General features: G+C 38.6%; 1 protein-coding gene across 6 annotated transcripts in view; it reads left to right on the top strand.

Annotated features, from left to right (window-relative positions):
• Window positions 1–21,965, top strand: part of LOC122789390 (zinc finger protein OZF-like) — a 253,309-nt gene that overhangs the window by 2,567 nt on the left and 228,777 nt on the right. For all 6 annotated transcript variants that reach the window (XM_044056805.1, XM_044056799.1, XM_044056803.1 and 3 more), the window contains exon 2: window positions 4,806–4,932. In XM_044056805.1, coding sequence (XP_043912740.1) covers window positions 4,860–4,932 — 73 coding nt within the window. In that variant the 5' untranslated portion in view covers window positions 4,806–4,859. The remainder of the gene's footprint in view (window positions 1–4,805; window positions 4,933–21,965) is intronic.

Raw genomic sequence — 21,965 nt, 5'->3', positions numbered from 1 at the left:
CCTCTTGCAGTATGTTAACATTATTTGGGGAATCGATGACTGCACCCAACGTAGTCATCCACAGGCCTTTTGTCTTTGCCTGGACCTCTGAGAAGTAGATCCCAAGCAGTAGGGGGTCACAGGACAGATCCCTGGGGAACTCCACTAGTGACAGATCTGCTATCAGAGGTGGAGGTGACTGTTTTAACTTGGAGGGTCCTGTTGGTGACCCAGTTGGCCACCCACCTGATGATAGGGATTTATGCCAAGTTATGTTAGCCCCCATGTGGGGGATTGTGTCATAGGCCTTGGCCAAGTTAAGGTAAACTGTATGCACTGACTTTCCCTCATCCAGGGCCTTGGTGATGGTCTCAAAGAAGTCAACCAGGTTCAACAGGCAAGATCTGCCCTTGACTAATCCAAACTGGGTGGGGTCAAGTGCTTGGATATTGCCTATGTCCTTGTTTATGAGATCCTTAATACACTCCATGGCTTTACAGATCAGATGTGTCTAATGGGGTAATAGTTTCTACAGTCAGTAGTGGCAACACCTTTGTGCAAGGGGGTGACAGTGGCAGTTCTCCACTCTGCTGGAATGAAACCTGTACTTGGGCTGTGGTTGAAGAGGGTGCTCATTGGCAAAGCCAGTTCTTGCTGGAGATGGTGCAGAATACAGCCTGGGATACTAGTGGGTCCCAAAGAAGCGGTGTTCTTTGCCTTGTATAGGGCCTTTAACACTTGTCCCGCACCTCACATCTCTGCAGATAAAGTATTGGGGATGTCGAAAGGGCCTGTGGGTGAAGTTTGTGCTGAACCTGTCTGCTAGCAGGTTGGCTAAGTCAACAGGATCTGTGTAAGTGATACTGATAAGTTCCAATTCGGAACAAAAGTGGGCTTTGCCATGGAGATTCCTGACATAATTGAAGAAGGCTTTGTGGTTTCCCTTTTGTTTTGGCGGCTAGTTTCGATTCATAATTGGCTTTGGAGGCTTTCGCTATTGATCTGATTTGCTTGTTGAGGATAAGGAGGGAGTTTTTCCAATTTGTATTGTGTTCCTTTTTACCCTTGGGCAACACTTTCTTCCCTTTGTTGTAAAGCCAGTTGATAGAGGATGTATAAGGTTATTAAAGCTAATATTGCATTCAGTTTAAGGAAAACTGCATACATCAGTCCTTGAATGTTCTGTTAGAAGAAAACATTAAAAAGTTGTGTATTTAGCAGAAAAACATCTAATCAGTAATTTTCTGTTACATGTGAAAAGATAAAATATAAACACGCACACCTACACACACGCAGGTACATCTCTTGGGTTAAATCATGGATAATTGAAACTACGTATGCAAAGCAGAAATACGTGTCTTGAAAGGCCGAGGCAAGACAGGGGAAATTATTCTGAATTTGCATTAGCTTCCTGCAGAAGCGGACCCCACTCCAGCTGTGCCTACTTCTAATTAGCACAACCAAAAAAATTTTTGTTCCATCACTACTTCTCTAATATCTCCCTGTGTTGTGTTTCTTAAATTATTCCTACCTGTCTTGTACACCACTCTTCTACCTGTAAATTCTCAATACAATGTTTTATATTAATGTTTGTGAATATTAATACAATTTTTATTATGTTGACTATTATGCTATGAATTCACTGAAACTGCATTTTTATTTATTTTCATTTTTTTTTGTTTTATTTATTTATTTTTTAATTTGTTACTGGCAATATTGATTGCATTAAATTTGTTACCCTGGAGCTTTTCTCCCTGGGCTTCCACTGATAAAAAGCTTCTGTACCCAGTCAGACTTACTTGGTAAGTAACTGACAATACATAGTAAATATTTTACAGTACCCTATTTGTAAAGATCTGTGAAGCCTGAGACTATGCTTTTTATTCTCTGTTTATTGTGCCTAAACTTGTATCTCTGCAGTAAGCTTATATGCCATAGTTTTATGAACTTTAATGCAAGGACTTTATTTGGTTTTTTTTTGGGGAAGCCCTCTTTCAGGTGATGAGGCCCAAGGAGAAAAGCTCCAAAAGTTACATTTTAAGGTACTCGTGACAGAAGAAAATGTATTTATTAATGAGCATTAAGTATATAGTTCTTAAGACATTATGATACAAATGGGTAACTGTTCTGTAGCGGCACTTTACAAAGAGAGAGCATGAGTCTCTTCCGCACTGGCAGTACATATGACATTAAATTCAAAGTATAAAATATTTCGTATGCAAATAGTTCACATGCAATATATATGAAAAGCAGATATTAAATATTATAAGACATGGGTAAAAAGGACGAAAATATAGATGTTGAATAGCTAAAGTTGTAGTAAGGGATATGAAAGTAGGGAGATAATAGTTTAAAGCTTAGAGAGATAGCAGCTTTTGTAACTGAATGAGTCCGGGATAGTGGGGGTAAAAATTCAATGGTACATACTGACCTAGACCCTGGTTATAAGAGTGGTGGAAAGCATTTGAAGGAAATTGATAAAATGGGAAGGCCAGAAAAACATTGAAATGTAAAGTGGGAAATGAGAAAGGCGAATAATTGAGAGAGACTGGTATTTGTTGTGTAGAAAGGGGTGGAGTTGGTAAATGGATAGTGGGTATGAACTGACAAGAGAATGAAGTTACCTATGTAAGTAGCATGTGCAAAACCACGTATGGTTTAGGTATTGTTTTAGTGAAGGCTTGAAGGTGAAAAGTTTCCTGGTATGTTTTGGGTATGTTGGGAAGGTTTTTCCGGAGTTTAGATATGTAATGGGAATACAGTGAGTTGCTTGCTGAGTGATGAGATTTTGTTGTGATTTCTAAGAGCTTATTGATTAAGTGAAGGTTGCTACCTGCTGATTAGAGCTGTAGGGTATGTGAATGTTGCTACCTGGTGAGTAATGCTGTAGGTTATATTTTAGTGCTGAACATTCCTCTGGTACCTATAGACTGTTTGCAGTAATTGAGTATGTTAAACAGGTAGCTTAAGCCACTTTAGTTGTTTCAGGGCTGACAGCAAATATTGTAACAAATGGAGAGTTCGGCTTTAAGTGTAGTATTTAGGTTTGTAAGAATAGGTGAGGCATATAATGGGGACGGAAGAAGGTAAATGCCTGCTAGTCTTTGTCTTGCATCTGTCACATAGTGCTGCACTCTACAGAGGGAGCAGAGCATCTTGTGGCTGTTATATGTGCTGGTAAGATTTGAGGTTCTTGTCACGTAGAATGCACAAAGTTTTGGGTTACATTTTCATTTATTTATTTTATTTTGCTGTTTGCGGAGGATATTTCAAAAGATTTGGTATAATTTTGGTATTGTTTAGGAATGAAGAACTTTTTTAATAATTTTGTCATTTGCATCTTTTTTTCAAGTTTTGATAGCAGTGAAAGAACATTGAAGTTTGCCCTGAAGTATTGGTAGTGATGGGGGCTACACACAAAGATTGAGTTGTCAACATATTGAACTGTGCTGGTGTAGTGGGTGGCAGTATTTGGTTTCTTTTTAAAAATGTTGAATAAGAGGAGACCTAACATTAATGTTGTGGGATGCCAACATTGACAGATAGCAATCAGTCAAATGAAAATAAAATCTCTCCTCTGTCTTACCAATCAGTCAGATAGCTGTGGTACCATGAGAGAGGTGTGTGTGTGTGTGTGTGTGTGTGTGTGTGTAATATATATTTGTGTTTGTTAGCTGATTTACATAATGTAAAAGATCATAAAAGCAGTGACTTGACAAGTCAGTATCTTAACTTGATATAATGTGCAAGTAAAACGATGATTGTATGTACTTGGACAGTAAATGTCAGTGTCAATGCTTCCTCTGAATTTCTTTTGCTTTGCTGCACTTGCAGTCATGTAGTCAGAGTTGATGAAAAAGTTGTGGTGAAATCTAAAAATGCATTAGTTAGTGGGCTATATATCTTTCTGGTCTTTTACCCATCTGCTTTACAGCTAGATGCTAGCCCCAAGAATTGCAGCCAGAAGCATTTTTTGTGTGTTTTAATGACTATCAAGTTCTATAGTCTTGAACAAAGCATCTTATTGTAAAATAGAAAATGAGTTTGCATTTGGATATTATCATTTCTGACTGCATTTGTTATGGCCATATTCAGCCTGATTGTATGGATTTATGTACATTCCTTGTTTCAAATTCTGTTTCTTATGGCTGGAGTCCGTCACAAGTGATGATTCAATAAAGGTGTTTTTTAAAAAAAACATTGCATCTTGCTACATTAGATCACTCCTGTTAAAAACATGCTACACATGAATGTACAGCTTGCCTACTCTGTTGTATGCATGTGTGTGTGTGTGTGTTGATGCAGGAGTAGTGATTTAATCTGATTTTTCATAAAGTTGCTCCCCAGTAAGGAGATGGAGGTGAGGGAATGGGGCGGACATCTCAAGGGCACTAGTTTTGGTCAACTGACTAAATTGTACCTAGATTTGATGACTCTATGTATATTATGCCTAGATGCATAGAGTGGGGCTTTTCTCGAAGTATGTTTCCTGTAGCACAAACCCTTATTTTACCTGTCAAATTAAGTCAAAGTGAATTGGTGATGAAAGCAATTTGAAGCACATTTAATAAGCCCCCCCCCCCCTTCTGGAGACATGCTTCATATTGCCATGGATGTTAATTTTAAGTTACTCTCTAGCTTTTAAGTTCCAAGAACAAAGCAATACATTTAAAGAGTAATACCAGATAACATTTCAAGCATTGCACTGTTTGCAGCCACCAGTAATCTGACAGTTTACATAACACAAAAATAGATTATTTTCTTGTAAAATACAGTACACTTTCTGTTATGCGGTCTAATAGTATTAAAAACACTTTTTTTTTCAGGTACCAGAGAATTTTGATGATGTTTCTATTGCTTTTTCCAAAGAGGAGTGGAAGATGCTAAGCAAACACGAAAAGGCACTGCACAGGGAAGTGATGGTACAGAATTATGAAACCATGGTATCTTTGGGTAAGCAATGAGTTGTGTAGTAAAACATAAACTTAAGCAGTCTGTAATTACCACAAAGAGAACACTGTTATCTGATATGGAGAAGTAGAATGTAATGTTATCCAACATATAGACTAGAGAAATGGCTGTAATAAGCACTCTTTTTGACTTGAATATTGAGTTATGTTGCACAGGTGGGTGTTAGTTACTCTCTTTGATCCTTGTAGAATATTCCCATCTTCATTGTCCCTTTCAACTGAATAAAACTGTTTTCCCCAAAAGCAACCCCCCCACTGCTGTCATGTCCTCAGCCCCTCAGGTACACTTTCAGCAGGGACCTGTGACTTTACCATTATGATGTAAAGGACTGCTGCATTATTCACCTAAGGCTGTTAGGGGATTACTATTCTTGATTTTTGTCAGTTTTCTTACAATATTAGTGAATGTGCAGTGTTCTGCTACTGAACCCAGGTTCACAACCTTGAACAATAGGAATTACCTAGTTTAACTGGCCATTTCTCACCATCTGTCTGATTATACATCCTCCTTTGCTGTTGTATCAGCCATCTTTAGTCTGTTCCCCTACCCTTCCCTCTCATTCCTGCACTTAGATTGTTAGGAGTAAACTGGAATTGACTGAGGGAAAACTCGCTTGTAGTTTCATAACCTTTTGTAAGACTTTCTCCATTCAAAACTGCACTCGTAACTGCATTCTGATGGAAGGGCACAATGCTTTCAAAGCATTTGTTACACTCGTTGTAACAGGTAAGTGATTTCTCATGGAAAGCTTGTGAAGTGTGTATATCAACTCTGATTTATCTCCCACTCTCTTGAGAACTATGCTTGCTTTCCTCCCCTCTCACCTTACACATTCCCACTTATATAATTATCCCACTCCATCCACTTCAACACACAAATCATCCCCTCTTTAAAGGAATATTTGACCTTTACCCTGTCTGCACCAGTTTCCTTCTCCAATTAACTTTCTCATTTTTAGCATTCTGCAAACTTTAGCTCTCCTGTAATCATCTTTTATACGTAACTTGCAGCTGGCTACCACCTATACTCCTAAACTGTAACTTGAAACACTGTTAATCTCCACTGCTCACTGTGGTGCTGAAACAACTATTATTAGCTATGTCACTGTTTGCACACATCTTTTCACAGCCATATACTGTACCATAATCTGCTATCTCCTATCTCTTGCAGCTTTGTAAAACACTTCCACATAACTATTCCCTCAAGGTGGTATTCACCTTTTTCAGATAAAACATGTTCAGTATTTATTTAACCCTCTACCTAACAAACTGCTCTAAATTGAAAGTTGATCAAATGTGGCCCTGTGCCCACCTATACTACTTTATTGACTATCAACATTTGTGGAGATGTCCATCTAAATTCAGGCCCGCTACACCATCCAGTAAATACTTCAAAACTCCACCAAAACATTCTACTCCTTATGCTACTCCACACCCAACAAAAATCTCTGTCCTACTTTTGATTAATACTAACATAAGTATTTGAAGTAAGCTTGCTGAAGTCCCTGCATGGATACTCCAGCAGTCTCCAGATGTTACAGTTGCAGAATCTTGACTGAAATAAGTCTAAGAGTTGATTCTCCTACCTGGACACAATGTCATCAGAACAAACAAAAATGGGTAGGACGAGTGGAGTGGAAATGTTTTGCAAATATGTTGTTGATGTCTCTCCATACTATAATCAAAAATATTAAAATCTTCATATCTACATTGAATCAATAAATGCAAAACAGATTGGCTGTCAACTTCTTTCACTCAAACTGTAACTCTAGGTGATATTAATATGTATTGAAAACTATAACAAATGAATCAACCCATAATGCGTTTAGTTTAGTTTAGTTTAGTTTAGTTTAGTTTAGTTTAGTTTAGTTTAGTTTAGTTTAGTTTAGTTTAGTTTAGTTTAGTTTAGTTTAGTTTAGTTTAGTTTAGTTTAGTTTCCACATCAGCTAAGTAGTACAAAAGCTGTAAGAGAACATCTGTTGTATACTGGAATCTGATTAATTCTCCAAACAGTATTATTTTCACAGGCTCACACCTGATGCATTGTGACCTCCCCACTTTCATTATCAAAAAGCCTATCACTATCCACCACTCCCGTCAGTATAATCGTATACGCAACCCATCTACCAGTGTTCAGAGAAAACTGGTCCTGTGAGAAGTAAGAGCAAAATTTGTTCCAGCTCCATGGCTATTGAGTCATACTATTCAATTTAATGAATCAAAGGGACAGGGCTTGGTGATACTAGAAACAGAATAAAAGAATACAATTGAAGCTAACATACTGAAATATAAGCAGTTAAACTCTGCAAAAAAAAAAAAAAAAAAAAATTCAATGACAAGTAATGTATTACACAAACCTCTGCTCTGTTCATCCCTAAATTATTCTGGTCTTCAGCCAATCAGTCCTATCCTTCCCTAAGTAATAACTCTGAAAGCATTACAGTTCAACCATACTGTAACCTCACTTGCCCTAAAAGGGACTCAACCTCTTTAATCTTTAAATTTGATGGAAACATGGTTAAGCTTGCACCATTCCCAAGGATAGTACCTCAGCTCCTTAATACACACTAAACCTAAATTCTTCAAATGAAGTAACCACCCACACAATTCTTACGGACATCCTTTATCTACAAACTTCTGCATGCTTAATCCTTATGGATGAATCCTGTCAAGTCACTTTTCCATACCTTTTCACTCACTCCGTCACACAACCCATTCATCTTATTTCTGTATGCCCTCCTGCCTTTCAGCTCAGTACCTCTGCATCTCTTTACAGCCAGTGATCTGTACTTTAGTCTAATCTCCTGTCTTTTTCTACACATTATTCCTGTATTTGCTTACTATCTTGTTGTGTACCTTAGAAACTACTCTTGACATTTCTCTTGTCCTACATATTGCAATCAAGGCAGTCACTGAACGCTATATAAAAGCCTAAACCTAGAAGCCAACGTTAATAGTGTACCCTGTGCTGTAGTAGCTCTACTTATTTGCTGTTGATTGCTCATACATATCGCACTCTTTTTGACTCTTGTTTGCAACATTAACAATGCAAATACAATAATTCTGTGTGGTAATAGCTCTACTTATGGCTAATGTTCAGCATATCTTTCACTTCTGTTTTAGTTCAGTGGTCAACACTTACCTACTCACTTCAGTAACACTCACAAAACATTAATTGTTAGTACTACTTTCATTAGACTTTTACTATTGTCTTATTGCAACGTTTTGTATTAACTTAAATTTATTTTGACTGGAGCTGTTTTCCCTGAACCCCCACTAAAATGGGTCTTCTGCCCTATCACATTATCCTGAAAAATAAATCCCAATGCATACATAAAATATAGGAAAAAAGAGAAATTAAGTCCAGGATTTTGTGAACATGGCTACACAGCTGATTAAGAATACATAGAAAAAGCGGAACAGAAATGGGTTGGTGCAGGAAGGAGACTAGCATTAGCGTGGCATTTATTGGTTGGTTATCCATACCTTGGCATTAAAATGCATATGGCGCTAAGGCTTCTTTGTAGTGGTAACTTTGTTAGTGGGATTACAAAGCATTATTTTAAGAGCGTTAACTGTATGATGATGGGAGATGCTGTAGAAACAGACTAACAGTAAGTCACACTGCCCGTAGAAATGCTAACTAAAAAGAAACGCCATCAAGAATATGATTGGTATTACAAAACGTCAACCCAAATATGGCCTTAAGGATTAAACTAGTTTCAGCATCATGTCAATCTTTAGGATACTGTGTTACTAGGATGGTTGAATAGATCTTTTCCCACCACATGGAACGTTCTATGTATTCATAGTATAATCTTCTGTGTCATTTAGCACCACACCACACCGCCAATGTATTTTGATTTCCAAATGGATTTACTTTTGCTGTTTTCAAAATGTCCCTTTACTTTTCCATCACTGTTAGCGTTTTGCATACTTGCTTTTTGTTTTATGTTTGCCTTTTTTAGATAATTTTCATTGCAGTCACTATAAATAAAACAAGAAATTGCTCATAGCATTTATGGTAATGTTTGCACTTGGGCTTGGTGTGAAATGTGAGCTTCAGAGTGCAGATATTTTTTGGTTTGTTCTAATTAATATAATCTTTGGCAGCAGTTTGCTTTATCTTGAATTCCCAGTTCTCTCTAACAAAAACTGTGAGCAAACTAAGTACGTTATTAAATCCTTTCATCCAGGTCTGTGAAAAGGGCTTTCCTTTTTTTTTAAGGTCTTTTGCAGCTAACAAATGTGTGAAATTTTTCTTCTGATATCCTGCAGCTTATTACATTTCCGAATTTCTTTAGCTGACATAATTGGGTATGCATGCTTTCAGGCCTGCTGTTAGTCATGCTCTGGACTAGACCAGGGGATTGGGCTTTACACTTGGTCATGTAAGTTTGCATCTCATTTCTTTTCTGTTGCTGTGACAGTTTTGCTCTTGACTTGAGGTCAAGATGCTTGATGGGTGACTAGCCAGGACTCGCACTAGCTTTAAGCAAAAACATCCGAGGTTCAACCTAGCCAGAAAAACGGACTTTGAGAAAAACCTGAAGCCTACCTCCCTGCAGGGAATATGGTGACTACTTTGGCACTGGATTGTATGAACCTGTGGAACTACAGGTCAAGCAGTGTTTTAGCTGTCACAGCCCCCCCCCCCCCCCCCAAGATTTAAGTGCTGTAGACGTTTAACCAGGTAAGCCAACTGAACAAAAGTCTCCCTTTTCAGAGTGACCTAAGATCGCAGTAGGCAAATTTAGGTAGACCCAAACCCTCTACCTTTTTTTTTAGTAAAATGAGATTATTTGAGCAACTTTTTATTAAAGGTGCGCCATTAGCAGTCTTTGCATTTTTACCATGATCCTTGTGTTTCTTCTCTCCCACGTTTGTTAGACAGCCATGTCATTCTGAGCTGACCATTTCTGTTCTACAGATCCATGCACAGCTCACCTGTGAAATGACTACTTCCTCTCATTCCCCTGCCATTGTGGTACATTGGATCAGTGAGTCTGTCACTTAATTCTTTATTTCCAATTGGATTTCTGCATTGACATTCCAGTATTTTGCTATGATTTCTCCAGTACCGTATATGCCTCATGGTAAGTTTGCATAATGAATGCAGTGCTTAAGACATGTGGTGTAAGACAAGATGTTGAAACTTTGGTATAATCCTCTATCACTCAGTTTCTGTTCAACTGAGCAGCTATTTAGTTATTGATTTGTAGGTCAAATACTACAAATATTATTGTAAGCTAAGCTGTACTGGACACTGGAGGAGTCTAGACATTAAGGAGAACAGTAACATGGGATGGAATGAGTAGAGAAAAGTGGTAAAGAAATTGGGGGAATCTCTATCCTCTCTCCCTTAGCATTGTGTACTTTCAAGGATGGAGAATATTTTGTGTTGAAAGATGTGAAATAAGGAAGTGAGACATGAGATGTGATGCTGCCAGCTCAATCTGCTGTACTTTGACTGCAGAACAGTCTTGGGTAGACCAAGACAACATGACACACGCTGGACTCCCAAGAGTAAACAGATCCCATATTTATGGAGGCTTACATGTCACAGCACTACTTTCAGTAGAAAGATAATGCCTAATCATTTTTGAGGTACATAATGCATTTGCATTTTACTTTATTTAATACAATTATGTTTATTGGACTGCACCTTTGCCTCCATTGATTTTCAATTATTGTTCATAGCAGCTTTTAGTAGATTATACATTTTTTATAGATATCTAGATGCTTATTAAAAGTCATGTAGCAAGTTGTAATGCATCATTTCAGTAAGATATATTTCCATTTGTTTATCTTGCTGGCTTTTCTAATTAATCTTTAAGAAATAGTGAGCTTTTTTTTTAGACAACTTCTGTGTGCGTTAGTAGCTAATCTACTTGATATGTTGTTTTCTTATGACTAGACAACTCTAATGGTTGTTGCTGTCATCCTGTGAAATGTCTCTAGGATACCACTTCTACATCTCTCTAGACATTACTTTTAGATAGTTCAGCACATTGACCCACATAGTCATATAAAGGCACATTGTTTTAAATAGATGTCTCCTGATTCTTCTCAGCATCTTGCCTTCTGCTGTAAGAACTACTTGTCTGGCTGTTTGCAAATACTCAAAATAAGTGTCTGTTTCTCCCTAGAACTCTACTGAATTTCACATTTATATCCTTCCTTCAGCTCAGATTGCTTAACATGCCGTCAAGGTAGAACTTATTGTCTTGACTTTAAATTCTGTTGAAGATGTTTTTAATTTTTAGAAGTAGACTGTGTAGGTAGGTTTCTTCTGCTATGTTATCCACAAGTAACTGAGCAGGCAGTAGACCAACACCTTGCAGTGGAATATTTCTGTTATTGGTGTGGTTTGTTACCTTTATTTTTTTTCATTGCACATTTTCAGTGACCATATATTTTAAACAATGAATTTCAAATTTTAGTGACAAAGCTATTGCAAAGATTTTGTAGGCATTGTTTTTTATAGCCAAAGTGTTTTAGTAAAATGGTCAGTTGTGTTACATTATAGGAAGAGTGACTGTTAGAAAGAAATTGTGCATCTTGTCTCTGCACTTACAGGTATGCTAGATCCAAAACTTATCCAGTTGGTAATAGTTTTTATTGCACCTCCGAGATAATACTAGTATTGGTCAATGATGCTTAAAATAAGAAAACTTTTTAGCCGACACCTGCAATTAGAATAGGATTTCTGTCTGCATTCTTGTGGGAACCAGTCAGGCTTCTTCAGGGAAAAGATAAATGTAGAATTAGTTATTTCTGAATTCGTTGTAGGTCATAAAACACTCGGGGAAGCATTTTCACATAGCTGAAAATATTAAACATAAAGCTATATATATACAGGTAATTTTAAACGGCATTTGAAGTGATTCTAACAAGTGAATACTCTTTTATGTTCATCCATATTGAGTACCTCTGCAGTAGCCTTAGCTATATGGGTTGCAGCCAGCTTCCAGAGCTTCAGGGCATCTTCCACACACCCAAACTTTCAGGTAGCTTGAGCTGAAATGACTGTGTGTTTTGGGTGCCAAGCCCTTCTGAGCTTTGTCACTGAAAAGTATGCTTCCGTAAGGATTTCAAGAATCGGTGGTTGGCTTGGTGCTGTTTCTTTGCTGGGCAGATAACTTACCTTTGGGAAAACGTTCCATTTTCTAAATATGTGTTTTATAACTTTTCCCTTAAAGCTAGGAGTTGTGTTTTAGTGCTTTGTCACAAGACTGTGTCTTACTTTTAAACAGGAGCACTTTATTTCCATTCAGGGTGTGTAAAGTAACTGAAAAAACGCATTTTGTGTGGATAGATGGTGTTTATTTTACGTTCTTGGGGATTGGCAAGGTGTTGGAAGTGCTTTTTTCACTCTTGTTTAAAAAAAAAAAAAAAAAAAAAACACTTGAGTTATAGTTTTTACTGGCATTTGCTGCTAGTCTTCCCTGGCAAATAGGCACCATTTTCAGTCTGACCATGGAACAAACTGTTTCAATAAAATATAAATAGACATTTAAGAAAAAAATGGCAAGGGGGTCCAAAAAGAAGCCTCTCAAAGCTAAGAACAGTCCAAGTCTGAATGACTGTTAAAAAGACCTTGTGACCCTCTCTTAAAGTCTGAATCTCCATTTTTTTTTCTGTTTGGCAACAGTTTCAGACAAATGGATTGTGAAGACAATTCATCGGTTTCTCATTCCTGGAGGGGGGGGGTGTAATTCTTCATCCTCCAGTTCAGAGACTCTTGTGTTATCCAATTCTTCATCAGATGCTATCCCAAGGCGTGTTGGAATGAGTTCCTCCTCCCCAGGTGGGGAAGGGTTTTTATTCAGGGATGTTCAAAATTGCAGAGAGAGAATGCTTGGAGACCAGTTCTGTTTCTCTGTTTGTCAAACTGTTTGTTATAGTACCCACATTTAAAATGTTGTCATTTAATAACCTGCTACCTCTTCTTTTTGCGCCAAAATTCCTGGTAACGCTAGACTTGAAAAGATGCTTATCACATCTATATTTATCCATCCTTCAGATGTTTAAGGTTTTGTGTGTCAAGATCACATTATCAGTCATCTGCCTTACCCTTTGGACTCTCCACTGACCTAGAGTGTTCACTAAGTGTCTAGCTTTAGTTATAGCTTATTGCAGTCTGACAGGGTATTAACTTCCTTGTCTTTCTTGAGCCATCTTCAAAATGGCGAGAATCTCTTGGGTGAGAGATCTCTTACACAAGCTTGGATTCCAAGAGAATTTTCAGAAGTCTTTCTTGACTTTCTCACACAGGATTGTGTTCCGAGTTGTCAGCTTGGAACCTCCATTCAGAGTTTTACTTCCACAGGGAAATATTAATCTGTGTCTAGATCTATTTGTAAGGTTTTCCACTCAAATGTGGGTCACTGCGAGGAAATACACAAGGATTTTGAATCTTGTGCCTTCTATGATTCTCTTGATACCCATGCAGGACGCCACATAAAGATGTAGTGGTATCTGAAGTCTCTTTGGTCCCAGCACCAACTCAGTCTTTTTAGATCCAAGTTCTGGGGTTTGTCAAAAGAGAAATCATTTGGTGGAGACTGGATATCCTAAAATACAGTTCTCCCCTTCTCCCTCCCTGTATCAAAGCAGCCTGCTACCACAGATGCCAATGACTTTATTTATGGAGCAGTTTCAGGAGGGATAAAAGTCCAGGGTTTGTGGGGCACAAGATGGAAGCAAGCACACACAAATAACAGATGCTTTCCTGATCAAGGTACTTTTGTCACCATTGCCTATTTAGGTTGTTACAGACAGTACCACAGTCATGTGGCACATCAAGCAGGGTGGTAACCTGGTTGTGTCCCCTTTGCAGACTGGCCATCTTACCCTGGGATATAGCTTCATAGTACAGTCCAACTCTACAGGCATCCTACATTCCATCAAAGCAAAATTGTGTGGCAGACAAGCTGAGCAGGACCAAGGCAGACGGTTGTAAATGGAAGCCAGATCGGGGGTCTACCAGGATTTGTTCGATCAGTGGGGAGTTCAAGTAGACCTCCTTATCATCCTCTGTGCAATCCAGTTGGCAAGCTTCTGTTCTAGGACTCAAGGCAAGAAGGCCAGGAAGATGGATGCTTTTTTTTTTCTTGGTCAGGAATGTTTCTGTGTGATTATCCTCCCTTTCCACTAATACCCAGGATGCTTTAGAAGATTCAGAAGAAATCCTAGGTTCATAGGTGTGTACTAGGCTAATTAGTGGCTCTGGAGCTTTTGCAAACCTAGCCCGTAGAAGTGCCTTGGCATTGTGCTGCTCAGTTACCACTATGGTTACTCCCTCCAGGCAACTGTAGTTCTCCCTCATTTTTAGAAATGGTGAAGGGCAGTTATCGCAAGCTTCCTCAGACTGCAGCTGCTTACACAAGAACAGGGGTGTTTGATACACCCTGATACTCAACTTTGACTGCCTGGATGATGGGGTCTTAATTCCTTTTAATTACCTGTTTGCTGGGGATGAGTAGCAGCTACTAATGGAGGCAAGAAAGCCTGCTACTTCGTAGTAACAAATGGAAAAGGTTGTCTGTCTGGTGCCAACAACATAATTGGTACCTATAACAACATTTGTGTGCGAGGTAGTATTCTGTGGCCTTTTATTGGCTATTTCAGCATGTCTGCCCACGGATCTTCCGCTATCAGTGCTGGCTCATGCCAAAATGTTCTTAAAACAGGTTTTGTACAAGAGGCTTCCAAGTTGACCGGTGGCCTCTTTTCTACTTTATCTTAATTTTCTGTTTGATAAGATAACACTTGTTCCATTTAACCGGCCAACTTGGGTGAATTAAGGTTCTAGACATGGAAAACAGTTTTACTGATTGCTCTGACCTCTGTAAGAAGAATATCTGAGTTGCAAGCTCTTACAGTGTGTAAATGCAGTCTCATTTACCACAGGGGCAGGGTTTCTTTGAGAACGAATCTTCCTTTTATGCCAAAAGTGGTATCGGAGGTCACTTTAAGCCAAGTTATTAGTCTCCCGTTTTTCTTTCCTAAACTTGAAAATTAGGGAAAAAGGGTAATCCATACCGTGGATTTCCACACACAATTCGGGTGCTATCTTGACGGATCTAAATCTTTCAGATCATCACATCAGTTCATTTAGAAAGTCCTATAAGCTTGATCCCTTCTCTCATCCTAGCAAAGCCTTACCTGGACATATTTTCCAGGTGCATCTGGACTCCCCTCTATCTCCCAAATGTGGTAAGCTACCTATATAGCCGAGACTACTGCAAGCAGTGATCAGTATGATAAACATAGTACAGTTGTGTAATGGTAGATGTTTGAATGATCACTGTTGCAGTAGCCACTCCCCTCTCCATCATCCTTGTTTTTGGTGTGTGTTTTTTGTCAGGGTGTAGACATATCATTTTTTTTTTTTTTTTTTTTTTTTTTTGTTCCTAGCATTCTCTTCAAGGCTCTGCCTCATACCTGTTGGTAGGAAAGCTTTAAGGGCGTTATGGCCAAACTTTTTAGTCGGCACAGGCTGAGCTGCCTGACAGTTGGGGCATGTGGAAGGTGCCCTGAAGTTTTGGAAGCTGGATGGCTGTTGTATCCTTGGCATGATATAACCCAAATTGCTGAGAACACTGAAGAAGTGAACATTACACATGTACTGTTATGCTAAATTTACTTGCACAACTGTACTTCAAGCTGCTTACTAGTTTATGCTGAAGACCAAAGCGCCTTTTAGTGTATGTGCATAAATGAGCTTCAGTGCTATAAAATCATAAACCTTAATTCTGAATGAAGCTCATCTTGTACATGTGGAAGAGAGAATCACATGCTCCATTCAGAATGGAAATATTTCAGCTTTATGCTTTCTGAAGTGTTTTTTTTTTTTTTTTTTTATTCATAGCAGAGCTAGATGGTAATCCTGCAAATGTATTTTAACAGCCCATCAGTTTTACATCTTGGGTACTTGACCAAAGAACAAGAGTCTGAGATTAAGCACCATTAAGATGATTTTTATTCAACCGGAGTTCATTAAAAAAAATCCTCGTACAACTTGGACTGTCTTGCAACTCAATCAGATTTGTTTGGGGGTATAACTGTTGCACCATTACTGTCGCAATAAATTTATATTACAAAATATGCAGTATGCATTTGTATCCAGTGTACTTTCCCATAGTCTGGAAGATTGTGTTGCCATGTTTTACTTCACTGATATTTTTATCACCTTTATTTAAGACACCGGCAAACCTGTATTAATATAAAAGAAAACAAACCATGTAAACGCATTTTCCAGTTACATATATATTGTACAATGCATATGTTTTTTTATAGCTATCGTCAGTACAATGTTGCATAAATTGTTCAATTGCTGTCTTCCCTTAAAGCTCTCTCCTCCACCTGAACACTATTCTGCATGTATTGTTCCCACAATTTCTATTTATTTCTGTGTAATTTTTCTTCCCCTTTATGAAGGTCTCGATTCCAATTTTTTTTTATTAGTGTTAAAATATTCAGAGTTTCAAATACATTTGGTTTAGACTTCATTTTCCATGTACTAGTAGTTTTTTTTTATTTTTTGCAGCCACCAGAATTAAACGTAAGGTCTTACTTATGTCTAGGCTATTCAAATCCAGTGTCCCAGATGAAAAGAATCATTTTCTTATTTACGCCCATTTGTTCTCCCAATACTTCCGACACTGTACTCTGTAGCATATTTCTAAAATATGCCAGATCATTACATTTCCAAAATATATGTTCAGTTACCACCTTCTTCCTAGAATACCTCCAACTCCAACATTTGCCATCTACCTGAGGAAAATTATTTTTGAGGGCTGCTTGGGGGTATAAAATTACCTATGCAAACAGTTCTAAGCATAAATCCTAAACCTTCTGAAATTTGTTGCATACTTGAGCCTTGTATGGCTCCATACATTCTCCCTTTGTTCCGTTATCCAATCTCTTCCCAATTTTTTATAACCTCCTCTGATTCTTATGGTTATCGTGCAATATTTAATCTTCCCTACTAATTACCCCTTTTTAACAGCTTCTCTTCTTGATTAGGTATTTTACTGGGGATTTCCCTTTCTCTAGGCATATAGAATAGCCTGCAGTCCAAATGTCTCATTGGCCTCATCCCAGTCTGTCCTGTCTGTCCTGTCTCTTACCATTTTTCTGCAGTAAATTCAAGCCCCCTCTTGTCTGTTCTCTGTACCACTACTTGCCTTCACCCTGTTGGCAAACTCATTCCTCAATTCTCATGTTTGCTTAATTCTTAGAATGTTTTCTGTTTCTTTATTTCATAATCTGTAGCTTTTTATTCTCAAAGTATTTGCAGTCAAAGTCCTGCACACCCCTTATTTCTTAAATACCCCCCTCCCCTCCTCCCACCTAATAATTATCCTTTCCACTAGGAATTATAAACTTCTGCTTGTGTTTTATGTATAGGAGCCTTAATTGTGTTGCTCTAAAATATCCCTACAAATTGGGTTACCCTTGGAGGGATCAGCTTATATCACTTGACCTTTTCTCTCCCAGAAATTCCTTCAGCTCTTTTATTGTCCACAATATGGTTGATAAAATATGCCTTACCTGTATATAAAATTTAAAGGGCTTAAAAACATTTTCACTGCTTGTATCTTATTACCCATATTTGTAAACGGGAGCTTCCTGTTTCTCAGTTTTTGTGTTAAAGTTTTAGATTTTTCCCATGGATCCTTAGCTGACATAATGGAAGCCAGTTTAATCCATACTCTTAAATACTTCATATTATTGTATCCTCATAAATATGGGTATTGCTGAACCAATTCATAGGTGGTTTCATAATTTATGGCTATAGCCTTTGCATTATCTTTTAGTTTTGTATCCTGAAAAGACTTGAAACTGTTTCAAAATGTTCAACACTGATGTCATTTTCTGAATTAATCTGGTACAAAGTATATCTTCTGCAAATAAGGACAATTTTTGCCCACCATAACCATTATATCAGTAGGCTTCTGAGTCCCTTGTTTTCTTTGCCAGTGTCTCTAAACATAAAGCAAATAAAAAGGAAAGGGGACACCCCTGCTTCGTTCCACTGTAAAGACCCAACGTATCAGAGAGGAATCTCCCCTCTGATCATTCATGTGTCTTCGTAATTAACCTTATTGTTGCTTTCATTGCCCTACTCATAAAATCTTGCTTACTCTGTCATATGCTTTCTCTACATCAAGCCCAACAACAATGGTATTTTCTCATATTCTTCTGCCCTGTGCATCATCCTTGTTCTATTGGTGCTATCAGATGTTTTCCTCCCCGCCACAAAACCACATTGATCCATATCTTATCAATTTTAGCTAGTAGAGACATAAACACTTTATAAGCATGATTTAAAATTGAAATGGGTCTACATGAAGCTGAGGCTAATAGCTACATACATACATACATACATGTATTTCAGGCATGGCCATTAATGCCCTTCTAGCTTGCCAATAAACCAGAACACTTCCTTTCCCATAGTAAGGGTCCAGACTGTTCTTGAATATCTAAACTAGTACTTACTTTAATGTAATTTTACAGTCTATTCCATGCATCAGCTATTCTGTCAGACAACCAATTAGTACACTTCTCATTCCTATATAATCTTCTCCATAGTTTGTCTGATTCTCTGATACTTTTTGATAACACCAAACACTCGCAGAGGTATTTGTCTCTAAATGCTCTATATACCTGAATGACATCTCTTGGATATCTGTAAGAGCCACTGTACAAGTTCAGATGTTTTAGTCTTTCATAATAACTTAAATTATCACATCCATGGATGCTCTTGGCATATTTCTGTTGTACTTTTTCCAGTTTACTCATGCTTGTTTTCATATAGGGTTTCCATATTGTTATTCTGTGCTAAAGTTTGGATCTAATGTAATTAACAAACAATGACTTCATCATTTTTGATTTTCTAGACTTTATAAATCTGTTGTACAACCTATAGTTCTTTAACTGTCATTAACCAATTGGTTGATGTGATTAGAAAAACGTGTAGCTGAATCTACCCATATACGCAGGCCCTTAAATGAGGAGTCTAGAGTTTCATTCACTGTGGGCTGTATTAAATATTCACTTTTCAATTTATGCCTCCCAAATTTCATATGCTTAGATTTTAATGTATTTATCGGCATATTCTCCTTTGCCCAAATGGTCAATTTAGTCAAGTTGTTTTGCAGACATGCCTCGTCTGTAATATATGTAATCAGTTTACCCGATTTCAAGTCCACAGCATATAGACTGTAGAACACCTCCGATGAAAGTTAGTTCTGAAAATTACAATCTAAACAAATGGGCCTAGGACAGAGCCCTGTGGGACACCCTGACTGTAGCAAAGGATTTCACCAGTTCATAGGTTCATAGGTTCATACTAGGCTATCTGCCCGAGGGCATTTACAAGCCTAGCCCATAGTTTTGTGGCTTACGCCACCCCTTTAGTATGGGGAACTATACCCATTATTTTGCTGTGCCTCTGTTGAGCAGTGACACTGAGGTAATCCCTGGGGTATATCTGCGATCTCCCATCCATTGGTCAAGATTTCTCTTGAACAAGGCCAGCGAGGTGCTCTGCCTCACATATACCGGGATTTTATTCCACAGCATAGGGAGTCTTTGGGTGATGAATCTATCCCTCCAGCGCGTCCTATTAATAGCCGTGTTGAGGTTTAAGTCTCCCGCCCTTGTGGCTCTGACGGATCTAGATTTTTTGAGGTGAAGCATATTCATCAAATCTGGGTTTGACATGGCCTTGTATGTTAGGCAAAGGTCACCTCTGAGCAAGCGGTGTTTACTGAATAGAGCTGGAGTTCTTTCAGTCGGGCAGCATAGTACAGATGTTTGTGACCCTTTATCCTTTTGGTGTGGACCTTTGTGGCCTCTCCAGCTGCTGCAAGTGTCGGGTCAGATACATTCCGAATGGGGCATTGTACTCAATCATTGGTCTGATGAGTGATGAGTATAGGGAGACTATGACCTCCCTTGATCTAGATGAGAATCCCTTCATGATAAGGTGGGCAATGTAGAAGGTCTTCCTAACTACTTTAGCTACATGGGTGTCGAATGACAGACTACTATCAACCTGGGTCCCCAGGTCCCTGATAACTTCTTCTATGCTCAGTGGATTGCCACCTATTTGGTAGCTAGGGGTAACCTTGTTTTTCCCGAAGGGTATGACTATGCATTTTTGGCATTTAACTTTAGGCCATGGCTCTGGCACCAGTTATCCGTTTCTGTGAGACCCTTCTGAAGGATATCTGTGTCAGATGTGTTTTCTACTATGGCCCAGTTTGCAGTCATCTGCAAACTTTGTCAGCCATAACCCTCCTGTGTTTGCTTGTACTTGAAAAGTAGATGCCAAACAAGAGTGGGCCCAGGACTGAGCCCTGTGGTACACCACTTGTGACAGGCTTTGAGTCTGACATGGCGCCAGCAACTCTGACCCTGTGGGTTCTGTCACTCAGCCAGTTTGCAACCCATCTTGTGATGTATGGGTTAACATTTAAGCTGATGAGTTTTTCAATGATACCCGAGTGGGGTATTGTATCAAGGCCTTCGCCAGATCGAGGTAGGCTGTATGGACTGCCTTTCCCTCATCAATGGCTTTGGTGACTGTTTCAAAAAGTCAACCAAGTTTAGAAGGCATGATCTGCCTTTGACAAAGCCAAACTGGGATGGATCCAAAGTCTGCAAATTCCCTATGTCTTTATTTATGAGGTCCATTATGATCCTCTCCATGGCTTTGCAGATAAGGCTTGTCAAGCTAATGGGCCGGTAATTTCCAGGGTCGGTGGAGGCACCGCCTTTGTGAAGTGGGACCACAGTTGCAGTGCGCCACTCCTGGGTGCGTATCCAGAGGTAAGACTATGATTAAACAGCTGTCCTAGCTGTGGGTTTAATTCCTCGTTGAGTTCGTGGAGCACACAGCCGGGACACCATCAGGTCCCATGGATGCTGTGTTTTTGCTTTGGAGAGAGCAGTTCTCACTTGGGCGTTGGAGATGTTTGGGGGCTGCAATCGCTTGGTATAGATATCTCTCCTTTTGGGGAGGGGAGAAGTTTGCACTGAACCTGTCAGCCAGTATGTTGGCAATGTCTGTAGGATCAGTAATCTTCACATCATTTTGAACTAGTTCTGAGCATATCTGGGAGGTTCCTCCCAGGTTTCTAACATAGCTAAAGAAGGCCTTATGATTGTCTTTTGAGTCTTTAGCTATTTTTCTCTCAAAATTTGCTTTGGATGATTTTATGAGAGCTCTTAGTTTTTTACTTATAGTGATCAAGGGTGTCTTACCTTTTAAGGATTTTGCTCTATCTTGTAGTAGCTTCCTCCTTTTGTTGTAGAGTTTGTTTATGGCCAGTTGCTGTATACTTGCCATGTCCTATTTGTAAACCATGCAACTGTCCATTTGATCAACAGTACATAAATACCTAGTTGTACTAATTTATTGGTACGTGTTTTGTGTGCGACCCTGTCAAATGCTAAAGTGAAATCTATGTAAATTACATCACAGCACGATTTTTCATTCATAGGTGCCATTATATTGTTTATAGAGCATCATGTTGCAGGTGGTAATAGATCTATTTTCAGCATATGCTTGCTGATGTATGGAAGTCCCAACCTATCCAATTCTGACAACTTAACAAGTATTACCTTCTCCATTATTTTTCCCCAGTATGAAAGTAGACTTATGGGTCTATATGACTCTGGGTTTGTCCTACTTCCAGCAAAAAACACACTGTATAAGCAGCTGGATGACCACCAACACAAGCTCAGGATACTTGTGTAATAAAATATAGCACAGATTGACAGGTTAAGCACTTTAGTTTCAGCAATCAGGAACTTCTTAATAAAATTCCCATCTAACCCAACATTTACATTCCGCTCTGTCATTAGACTGTTGTCTAATTCAATCAAAACATTTTTGCTTAACCACACCTAACATCATATGTATTTTATGCATTGTAAAACATTATACCTCTAAATTCTTTAACTTTTAACAAGCAACTGATGGATATTGAGATTCCT

Source organism: Protopterus annectens, chromosome 14.part0, assembly GCF_019279795.1.
Source record: "Protopterus annectens isolate FY-2018-M chromosome 14.part0, PAN1.0, whole genome shotgun sequence".
NCBI classification, from domain to species: Eukaryota; Metazoa; Chordata; order Ceratodontiformes; family Protopteridae; genus Protopterus; species Protopterus annectens.
The sequence above is the reverse complement of the archived record's forward strand: the minus strand, read 5'-3'. Positions and strand labels throughout refer to the sequence as shown.